Source organism: Haemaphysalis longicornis, unplaced genomic scaffold (assembly GCF_048455015.1).
Source record: "Haemaphysalis longicornis isolate Haplotype H1 unplaced genomic scaffold, Haemaphysalis longicornis Haplotype H1 scaffold_8, whole genome shotgun sequence".
NCBI classification, from domain to species: Eukaryota; Metazoa; Arthropoda; class Arachnida; order Ixodida; family Ixodidae; genus Haemaphysalis; species Haemaphysalis longicornis.
In genome coordinates, this window is record NW_027526445.1 from 47,052,041 (window position 1) to 47,063,696 (window position 11,656).

Consider the following 11,656-nt stretch of genomic DNA (forward strand, 5'->3'; position numbering starts at 1 on the left):
ACCGAAAATGAATTGCGGCCGTGTCCAGAAGTGTAATTTTTCATTGCGCGCGTTTCCCGGGCGACGAAATCGCGTGCGAGCGAGGCGCTTCTCCGTTCCACTCTTTCTGTCTCCCTGAACCCGCCGGTACTTACCGGTACTCATCTACGGGGCAGAAACTTGGAGGCTCACTAAGAGGGTTCAGCTTAAATTGAGGACGACTCAGCGAGCAATGGAGTGGAAGATGATAGGTGTAACATTACGGGACAAGAGAGCCGAGTGGGTAAGGGAACAAACGCGTGTTAAGGACATATCAGTAGAAATCAAGAAGAAATGGACGTGGGCAGGGCATGTGATGCGAAGGCAAGATAACCGTTGGTCGTTAAGGGTAACAGTGGATGCCCGGAGAAGGCAAATGTTGCAGGGGGCGGCAGAGTGTTAGGTGGGCAGATGAGATCAAGAAGTTTGCGGGGATAAGTTGGCCGCAGTTAGCACAGCACCGAAGTAATTGGAGATTAATGGGAGGGGCCTTTGCCCTGCAGTGGGCGTAGACAGGCTGGTGGTGATGATGAACCCACCGCGCCAGCCGAGATATCAAAAACGCCGGGCAAGGTCCTCTTCAATGAGGGCTGGGGGGCAGCCATTTTATCAGCGGGCCATGCAACTGGCGCGCTCGAACGAATAATCTCACTGCGCATGCGCAGCACAGTCCAGACCCATCCACGGTGCTATAACGGCCCAAAGACGTCTACAGCCGAGAATGTTCAGCAGTGCTCCTCCACCCCCGCGAGTCTCACAGCCCCAGCTGCCCGTGCTGCGTGTAAAACCGGAAGTTCAATTTCACTTCCGGGAATGACAGATCAACAATATCTCGGCCGCGACAGCCTCGAGCCGCGCAACTGAGCAGCGACACTACCAGTGACGTCACGAGAGTGGCGCGCAGTTTTCGATAGCCCGTGTTCGCGTTCCCGCTCCAAAAGGTCCCAGATTAGCCCGCCCCACTGGATTGATTGATTGTAGGGTTTAACGCGCCGACGCAACGCAGGCGATGAGGCGCGCCGTAGTGGAGGGCTCCGGATTAATTTTGACCACCTGGGGATCTTTATCGTGCGCCGAAATCTCGTACACACGGGCGTTTTTGCTTTTCGCCTTCATCAGAAAAGCGGCCGCCGCGGCCGGGAATCGAACCCGCGACCTCGTGCTCAGCAGCGCAGCGCCTTAGCCACTGAGCCACCGCGGCGGGTCCCGCCCCACTGGAATCGTACGCGAACACAGTCCACGGACACAAGGTACAGCCTTCCAATTTTTTATTCTATAGCGAGAGCGAGGACCGACCGGCATGTCAGCGCCTTATCACGCTGTTCAGCAGCGAAATAGGCGGGAGTACGCGCACGCACATAGGGCCTAGGCTGTATGAGTGTCGTCAGCTACGCTGTTTCCTTGAGATGTCCGCTCCCTTACCACTGCATCTGAATGAATTTGTGCACCACGCTGCTTAGCTAGTGTTGGCGGTAGCGAAACGGCCTTGCAAGATAGTAAAAGCAGGGGGTGTGTTGCCCTGAGAAGAACAGCGGAGCAGACGACGCTCCCACAACAGATACAGTAATACCTCGTTATAACGAAATCGCTTTATTCGAAATTTGTTCTGGTCCCAAACCAAACACATGCATTTTAGGCCGCATTACTCGAAGCGCACGAAGAGCTTGACCCGCTTAGAGCGAAGTGGCGAGCGGAGGCGTGGACGAACGGCGGCGACTCAGCGGCGAATCATGCTGTCAGCATCGCGGGTCAACGCAGCTGATGTTTCCCCGGCGATTTTCTCGAGCCGGTTACGCTGGATTCGAGCCATCCGACTTTAGACAAACGGTATAAAACGGTAGGGTCATTGCATTTTGTTCCTAGGCGTTGGTCGGACACTCTACGGCCACTAGCACAGTAGAATTATCAGCGCCGTCGAGAATGGGGCGCCGAAAAACTCTTGTTTTTGCAAACGTCAGGGCTGCACACCTCGGAAAAAATTGCCCAGTGATCGTGAAAAAGCCCCTAGTGCAAAACAGGTCAGTTTTCATGATTTCGCTGTGTAACCACAATGAGGAGTGGTTAATCTCTTTGTGAGCTCAACAAACACAACCTTATAGACTCCAGCCACGGCATTTGCGGCGCTTTCCAGCGCCAAAAGTCTTGCAACGTTCCGGGATGCCCAAAAGCCCCCTATAAAAGCGGCCACTGGCTTCCCCTCCTCATCTGCTCTGCAGTCTGCGAGGCGTACGGACGCCAGTCACTGTTCTCGCCGTTCTTGCTGCCAGTTTCGCCGTCTTGGTGCCAGTTTCGACGTCTCCGCTCCTCCAAAGCTCCTCTTGCATCACCCGCTGCGTTCAGTCAGGCGGAAGAAGAGCCACGTGATGTGCCAAATATGGTGCAAAAGCGGGAGAACCTACGCCTGCTGCGAAATAAAGTTGAATGCACGGACGGCGACCACAGCCTTATGCAATGCTTGGTCAAATGGGAGCACGGGTTGCTCGCACCCGGCAAGAACTTGAAACTGCCAATGCTCACTGCCTTTATAGCAGCTGAATAAAGTTTCGCTTCACTGAATACATTGTGTTTTGATTCCTCGAAGTTGTAGCGCAATTAAAGCTCAACTGCTTTAGCTTTTCCCGGGGGGTCGCTTATATCGAAATACCGCTTATAGCGAAATTTTGCGCCGTCCCAGTCCCACTGACTTCGTTATAACGAAGGATTACTGTAGTTCCATTCCCGTGCGCGTACCCTCGCCCATTTTGCCGGTGAACACCGTGATAAGGCGCTAACATGCCGATCGGTCGTCGCTTCCGCTATATTATTAAATATTTTGGGAGGCTGTACACGTTTGGCTTATTAAAAAAAACAAAAAAACAAGACTGCTCCTTCGAATAGCAATTACGCGAGGTTTAACGCAAACTTGCAACAACTAAGCTGGACATCAATGAAAGCAGACGAAGCAGTAAGGACGCGCCAGCCACCCTTCTAACTTCACAGAATATTGTTTGTGCGATTTGACCGCAAGCCACCTCCAAGAAACAGGACTGGACGATTGGTGTGGGGGGCCTCTAGTTACATTTGAACTCACCTGAATTCTAACGGGCAGCTAATAGGCAGACAGTTCTTAGTTTCACATATCACGCCACTGCTGACGTCATGTGGCGCGAAAGTTGTTTAATATTCCTTGCCCTTTTTTTCCCTCTTTTTCGGTCAAAAAGCGTCCCGCGGGGCTGGGATTTGGTTAGGTGAGTTAGCAAAGGCTAGTTATTTGCAATCAAACAAAGGCGTAGTTTGTCTTAGCAACCCCTGTGACGGCGGGAGGGCAAAGGAAAAGGCGGTTGTCCCATGATAGGTAAGTGAGGCGCGTTGCGACCAACAAAAGTGTCTTTAAGGATGTCCGCTAGCAAGCAGCCGAATCGTGTAGTGATAACAGAACTATCCTCCAATCGGCAACGGCCTTGATGAGGGCGAGCTGCTCGTTCCAGGCTCGTTTGGACGGCGTTATGAATGGGAGAACAACGCCGTCTGCGCAGTGAACACACGGACCGCCTCCATCTCGCCCTGGATGGTACCGCTGAAGAAGCAGGCTGCGAAGCGTCGTCCCCGATACGCCCAGCTTGGAACACTGGCGCGTCGGGTCATTTCTAGGCCAACGCGCGGAGGACATCTCCTTTCGGGGACGCGGGTCGCGACGTCTTCGGCAACATTGCGACGGTCAGCCAGTACTCGGCCAAACTGTCTGCATCCCGCCCAGCACTTACGCTACTCTGAGCAGTGCCAGAGTTCCGGGTTTGTACTTCCGATGACGTAGCTACAGCGGTTGTTCCAAGCGACAACGGAAGCTGACCTGTCGTGGCGGCAGTTAGAACACTTCCTTTACGCATTGGGTATTAAAACTCAATATTAAAGGCGATACCTCTTGAGCCAACCATTGCCTGTCGGCAGAGTTCCTACATCCCATTCTCTCACCGATAACAAAATGACAAACGCCCAGAGTGGCCGTAGTACGCGTGGCTGATTAATAGCAACCAAATGTTATCCGAAGTCAAATATTGGTCTCCGCACTCCGTGAAGCGCACCGTCTTCAAGAGGTTGACTCGGCGACGACACGACAGCCCTGCAACGCGCGGCGAAACGGGGCGAGCGGGCCGCAATGTCCGGCTCCCAAATCGAGACCAACAGGCGATCAGGAAGGACGCTAGGCGACGAGGTAAAAGCGGACTGGGCGGAGAAGAGGCCGCCGCGTGCCGACGCTGCTGTCGGACGACGCGGAACGCCCGAAACGCGCCGCAGCGGCGTGGCCTAGAAGACGAGCTCGGGCAATGAACGACCGGCCCGACTCGACGAAGGCGCCGCTAGGCGTAGTGCCACGACCAGGGGACAACCCACATCGCGCGCTACCTCCCCCCCAGAGACAGAGGCACAAGAGCTGAACTTACTCGCGCTGGCTTCTTGACCGCGGCCCGGGCGCAGGAGCATCCAGTGAAGAATCGCCGCCGCAACCACCGCACATGCACGCACACACACACACGCGCGCACACACGCGCGAGCACAGGCCGGGACCTTCGACGGACGGATTCCACTGTTGTTAGTCGGCGCTCTGTGTGCTGTAATCCGGGGCTACTGCCGGCGCTAGCCGCTGCTAAAGCCCGCTGCTGCCAGCTCGGCTGGCTCGAACGTAGCAGTAGCCGCAGCGTACGCCGCGCGAGAACAACCAACAGGAGGAAGAGAAACCGTGGCGTTTCGTTTAGGCCTAGAACCACCCTCGCCCGCGACGAGGAAGGAAGAGAAGCAAAAAAAAGACACTTGTCAGCGGCGCCCAGAGATGGCGCTACCGGTCTCCCCGTTCGCGCTGCTCGTTCCGACGAGGCGGTGGCGGCGCGGACCTCGTGAATGGTAGCGCGATACGCGGCGGCAAAGCGCACATCGCCGGCAGGCAGATTAAAGGCGCCCCGAACCGCCAAGTCGTCCGATTTGAACAACTTACGTTGCCGTCGGCGGAAATCCCGGCACACACACAGACACGCGCAGGGGAAGAAGGGTCGGATGACGGCGGACACACCGCGGCACGACGGCGCTGGGTCCTTCGCCCCCCCCTGAGTCGACCAAGGCGTCGGTCCGTCTCTCGCAAGCAGCGGCGCTGGCGCCAGCCAATGGCCACTGCCGACTCGGAGCGGCCACGCTCTCAGCCAATCGCGGCGGGTGTGGCATTAGAGTAGCTCTTCCCTTCGCATGCCTCTTCGCTCGCCCTCTCGGCACACGGACAGCCGTGGAGTAACATCGCGCTAGCTTGTGGAGACGATGATAACTTGCGGAGCGTAGAGAGATGACGACGAGGGCGAAAGTGGGGGCTGAAATAAGCCGGGTCGCTCCCACCAAATTCGCGCTGTTGAATTGTGCTTGACGGGGCGGCTTCTTCCCCCGGGCGCGCGTTCGCGACAAACGTCATCGCTCCGCGCTCGGTGACAGAAGCGCTGCGCTTAACGGAAACAGAGCTAAGCATCCGAGGGCACCGCCGAGACGTCACGGAGGAGGAAGGGAAGGCGCAGCTAGCTTTCATTTGACTAATTAAGCGCCGAGCGCGTTCAATTAGGCCGCCAAGCGGTAGAGTGAGGGATCGCCCTTGGCTGCACACGGGGTCACCGTAGCGATTCTGTCCCCTTCAACTCTTCCTGTCAAACGCGTGTCCGCTGTCAACGCGCTACACTTGTTGCGGAGAAGAACAAAGCCGGCGGGAAGGTTACCAAGTTGTTTCGCCAGAGATAACTGGGGCGGCCCTGAACGCCCCTTTGGGTTCGTTGTGGAAGGTCGAGCGAGACAACTGAGGGCGAGGAGGAAGGGGGGATGTCGTGCGCTAACAGCCGCAAATCTAATTCTGATGGAAGTGCGCCAACTTGCTTGCAGCGGTTAAGAAAATTCCGAAACGCGCAACCAAATCGGTTTAATTCGGCTTCCAATTAATGGCCGACGTGTAGGTAATCGGTTTTCCCGAGGCATCATTTACAGCAATGCAGCGCACGTGAAACAAACGAAAAAGAAAAGACACAGAATAGGGAAGCGAACGATGCGATGGATTACAGTCCAGCAAGGTAAGATAGTTGTCCTCGCCATAGAGTTTCATACAAATAACTTAAGAAACTCTATGGTCCTCGCTTCTGGTGAAGCGGGCAATTAAAAGCGACCAAGCTCGTTGTAGGCAACGAACTCCGGTATCATGTTCAGACAAAATCGTTCGAATCGTAGCACGGAAAGAGTTCGAACTTTTTTGAAAGTGTCGTGACGGCCCGAATGAGGTAGCAGGCGATCAGAAAACCTCTTTTGTTGATAGTTTATGACGGCCACAAATAGTTACATAAGTGCTCATAAGAACCACAGTAAAAATTCCCGCGCTTCAGCGTTGTCAATACCAGTCAATGCAGGACGTCATCGGTACAGTCAGTGCCGGATTAAGGTCGGGGCTGCAGCCACGGGTCCCACATCATCCAGCGGCCCCCTGCCTCCGCGCCCCGCTCGACTATTTGTAAAAAGAAATGTCGATGAGCATGCTTAGTTGAGGGGATCGGTTGAGATCACGGCCATCGGATAGAAATCTGACAGGCCGAGGCCTCAACCACAACTCCACACATATGCTGACTAATCCGTGACCTGTAGGGACGAGCCGGCGCAGCCCCGAACCTTATGGTAGACAGCACTGGCGTTCATTTCAATGCAATTTTTTTTTATTTTGCTCATGCGTTTCTGATAAAGCCTCCCGGACTAAAAAATACGAAGGAATTAAGCTCACACTAATACGTAAAACTTGAAAGTAGCGAGGCTGAACGCTACATTCAAGTCGTGGACTTCAGTTGTTGTGATGGTCGTGAAGGTTAACCTTCCCGACCATCACAACAATTTAAGTTCACCATCGGACTTAAACCAACAAACGAAACACGAGATCCTATACTAGGCTTTCGACGTTTTTTCTATCAAAGCAGGTGGTGTAGTTCCTCTCCCCACAGCCACAACCGAGTGAGTAAGCCGTTTGAATCTCGGGTGACTAATTCGCGGTCATAGCCGAGTGGGCACGACGACTAACTCCGTTGATCTATTAGACACAGGCCCGAATCCTGCCGGTGCCGGTGATTTCTTTTCTTTGCACTTTTATGCAATCCGTCGTATGGCGGCTACTTCAAACGAGCTCATATCCAAACCCGGTTATGTATAGCTACTGCTATCCAGGGCAACATTCGGATAAATGCCATAAATGTAAAGAAATGGCAGATCTAGCACATATGCTATGGGCCTGCCCGCAGGCGGTTATACCCGCGCGCAGAATCTCTCGGGCGGAGCAATGGGAGACCGTGTTGCTCAGCCACGACCCAGCGGATCAAGTCTGGGCTGTCCAGCTGGCCGAAGACGCTGCTAGAGCCCAAGGGCTCTTGGCCGACGCCTAGGATCACCAGCCTCTCCCAATAAAGTTATCTCTCTCTCTCTCTCTCTCTCTGCACTGTTATACTGAGCGTGTTGAAACACCGGAATCAACGAATTGCTAAACAGCTTCGCTGTTTAACGCTTTGTACACAGCTTGACGGTGTGAATGAGCCCACTAAAAGAAGCCCGAAGCCCCGCTACGCTCTTTTCGGTTGAGGGCGTTTCGGTGCAGTCTTTCTGTTACCCGGACGTTTCTGTTAACGGATGTGTCGGCACAAAAAGGGGTTCAGGCGCGAGCATAATTGACTTATTTCCGCAGAACGTTCGGTACTTTTTAAACCCAAGGGACATACAATGTAATTGACAACTTCAGCACAGGCTTACTGGCTCGAAAATCTGCGTACAGTCTTTGGCAGAAATTTCGAAGTATAGCGCTTGACAAGACGTTCATAGCGATCACAACCTTGTCAGTCAATGTAGCTGGTTTTGGAAGCACATCAGTGCGATCTCGACGATTTTTTTTTTCACTACCTGGAGAATTGCCGTTTATACAGAAAATGCGACAGCACGAAAAATGTGTTTATCGTGATGTTTCTATTCGTCTAAGGTTATCTATTTTCGTAACAAACTGTGAGACCGAACACTGCTTTTTGAAAACTGTTTTTAATTGAAAACTGCTTGCGCTATAATATCTGCAAGAAGAATTGAAGTCTTTAGCCATCATGTCGATCGTAAGGGAACTGCTGAAAAATGTTTCTTTTATGAACCAATACGTGGATTTGCGAGTGCGAAAAGCTATAACGGACCGTTTTAAATTTTCTACTTGTTCGTGTTTTATCCTAGTGCCAGATTGTCTCATTTTTTACCATGTAATGTATACAGTGTGAAGGAAGTCGTTCTTTGTTCCCATTTTGTTACAAGTGATTGAGTCAGCCGTGACTGCTTTTGTTAAATGTATTGAATGTAAAGGTTTATTTAGAAGCGAAGTCAATGTACATGATTCGTATGGCTATTTCGATGTTCAATGGCTGCGACTATACATGTGTTTCGTGGCATTTTATGCGCTTATAACAAGGCTTAAAAAATACTGTCATGTTTTTTGCCCTGTCATGCATGCCAATGCGGCATTTCGATTATTGTGAATTTGTGATGGACTGGCGAATAAACCATACTGACGTGCACATCGAGTAATAACCGTTAACTAATATTACGAAGGAAACTAAGAAATCAGTTTCCGGAAACCATTAAAATTATGTATATTTTTTTCACTGATCACTGAGCGTAACATGTGGTATTCGAAGATTTCAACCTCTTAATCCAGTCATCATTCTCGTCATCATCGTCATTAGGGCCCCCACGATTAACTCAATGGGCCCCAAAGAGCTAGGTAGGTAGCCCCGGGCCCCAAAACTTCCTAATCCGGCACTGCGTACAGTTAATAGTTTTCCTTGCCAATCCCCCCTCGGGGGATTGGCAAGGAAAGGCACCATCATCGACTTCAGAGAACGGGTGCGTTCGATTCCCCCTTCTCCTCCTGGACCAGGTCACAGCAGTGCAAAGCCATTTCCGCCATCCTGCATAATATCGGCGGAACCACTAGTGCACTTTTTTCGTCCGCTCCTGCACCTGCCCGGTAGGGAGTGCAGGCAAAGCCATGAACCCGTCCTGCACCCGTCGCCGCCACCGGTGAATCGAACAACGCGCACGTAGGCAGACTTAAGTGCGCCAAGGAACTTTTTCCCCGTTGCCTCGTCTCCCCAGATGGCTGTTAGAATGAGCCTTGGTAGTTCAGACATAACCTGAACCCCATCACCAGCCCATATCCCTCGAACAGTGGTAGTCTGCGCTGGCCCGCTCGATAACGGAGCTTCAACAAGTTCCGGCGCACGGAGCCTTGGATTCAGCGCGGGCTCGCGGCCTTTCAACGACGAACCTCATGTATTGCGAAATTAATGAAAAAATGGTTCTCACTCGCCTCGAAAGGCATCTAGAGGCCGGAAACCACTTCCCCCATACCCTGGTTGGGTTCCGAAAACATGTCAGCCCCCAAGACATAGCACTCCGTATTAAGGAAGACGTGTTGGAAATCCCAAGCACCACCCAACTCCGCACTATCGCTGGCGTGGATTTAAAAAAGGCTTTCCATAACGCCGCCCATGACGCGATCTTCCAAAGCCTTCAAGAAACTCGGCCTGGCACACGCCTTTTCAATTATATCAAATACTTTCTATCCAGTCGCCCTGCCCGCATCATTGGACCCGACAACCAACCGTCAGCCCCCCTCTACATACGCCGTGGTACGCCTCAAGGCTCCATCCTATCGCCCATTCTATTTAATCTAACCATGAAAAACCTGCCCTCTGAATTATTTTCGGTTCCGGATCTCCGCCATGCCATTTATGCCGACGATATCACAATTTGGAGTTTCCGAGGCAGTCCAGGTGATCAATAGCGTACCCTCCAGGATGGCTTGGATATTATTTAAGCTCATGCAAGATCTGTGGGCTTGGAATTCTCCCCTGAAAAATCAGAATACGTCGTTGTTCTTAATCACAGCAATAAACAAACAGACCTCTATCGTTCCCTCATCAGCCTCAGTGTCAACGGCCACCCAATCCCCCGACGTCCACACATCCTCATCCTCGGCTTTATAAGGCAACAAGATGGGATGAGCACAGTATGGGCCAAAAGTATTACCAATCAGATAAATTTAATCAATAATATGCTTCGTCGAGTCACCCGCCACAACACAGGCCTCAAAGAACATGAGCTTCGCAATATAGTAGAAGCTACTATGTTTTCCAGAGTTTTATACGCCCTTCCCTACCTTAAACTCACGAAAACTCAACACAATAAATTGGAGACCGCCATCCGGAGATGCCTACGAACGGAGCTCGCTGAGCCCATGTAGGCCCCAAACTATCTCCTTGCCGACACGGCCCTCCACAATACTCTCGAGGAGAAAGTACTCGCGCCCATCGCTGCCCAACAGCACAGGTTCACGACGTCGACCCAAGGCCACACCATCCTGGCTGATATAGGGTTTGCGACATGTCACTTATCCCATCTACCATAATAACATCCACTGTGAGACACAATTCCTAGAATAACGGTCAAGCCCATCACGCGTCACATGGACCCGTCTTCAGACTCCGGCAGGCACCGAAGCAGAGCCCTCCATCTTTCCAGCCCATTGCATGACACATATTACACAGACGCCACGTTTACCGACAACACATCCACAACTGTCGCGGTAAGTCCACGTGAAGAGATCATCCGTCAACATTGTACTGTACCTTCTTCTACAGCTGCTGAAATTCAAGCCATTGCCGATTCGGTCATGCTGCAAGCCCATTCAACTGACCAAATAACCATCCGCACAGATAGTCAATCTGCCCTCAGAGAATTCGCAACTAACTCCTTACCTGCGCACATTCATCACGAGCTGACATGCTACATGGCAGCCCACAGTCACCTGCACGTATTTCTAGAATGGGTCCCCGGACACCAGGGAATTGTAGGGAATGAAAGGCCTCACGCCCTTGCTCGTGCAAATCGAAACCCGAGCGACCCTCAACCCTGGCCCCAGGACTACAGCCCTAAGGAAGAACGCGCCGCCCATCGCAAGGCCCGGAGGCAACAGCTGAAGGACCTTCGCAGTTCCCGCCGCAATCTTCCTTTTCCCACTTCTGACCTCACACGCCGCGAAGGCAGCCACATCCGTCAGGATCAGACTTTCTCCCTCCCTAATTCTCCGCTATATAACGACCCGCGTTGGCACGCCCCACTGTCAGGTGTGTGGTGCCTATCCGGACGTTAAACACACTTGCTGGACTTGTCCTCGCGCCGGGCGATCACCCCACTTTCTTCATCTACACCTTTTACCATCCCACATTCCACACTCACGGGAAAGCTGGGCCGCTCCTCCGCCTGATCTTCGTCCCATCCTTTGGCCTCGCCTCGCCCGGCACATTGCCCACGTGCGGGGCCCTGACACCGGCGGAATTTCCACCTGAACGCATTCCAGGCCCACCAGAACCCCATTTTCGGTCGCCCGGACATGGGCCGCTTTAAATAAAGTTTGATCTCTCCCTCTCTCTCTCGAGGCCTCTTGTACATTTCCATCCCAATACCCGCTTGTTCAAATAAATAGCCATTCCTCATATTTATTCCTCCTTAAATCGTCTCCTTCACTGTCTAGTGTCTCCAGTTGGGCGCCCTCTTCCTGCCCCATCCCTCTGACTGG

At 52.6% G+C, this 11,656-nt stretch overlaps 1 protein-coding gene across 2 annotated transcripts in view; it reads right to left on the reverse strand.

Annotated features, from left to right (window-relative positions):
* The window catches only part of LOC144149341 (uncharacterized), a 133,900-nt gene extending 128,728 nt beyond the window's left edge, over window positions 1-5,172 (reverse strand). The window contains exon 1 of one of the 2 annotated variants that reach the window (XM_077680897.1): window positions 4,988-5,172. Coding sequence is in view for 1 of the 2 variants with exons in the window: in XM_077680896.1 (XP_077537022.1) it covers window positions 4,440-4,479 (40 nt within the window). In the remaining variant the exon portion in view is untranslated. Of the gene's footprint in view, window positions 1-4,439; window positions 4,865-4,987 lie in introns of those variants that run through there. The other variant, XM_077680896.1, reaches the window with a different exon arrangement.
* Between the last annotated feature and the right edge of the window lie 6,484 nt (window positions 5,173-11,656).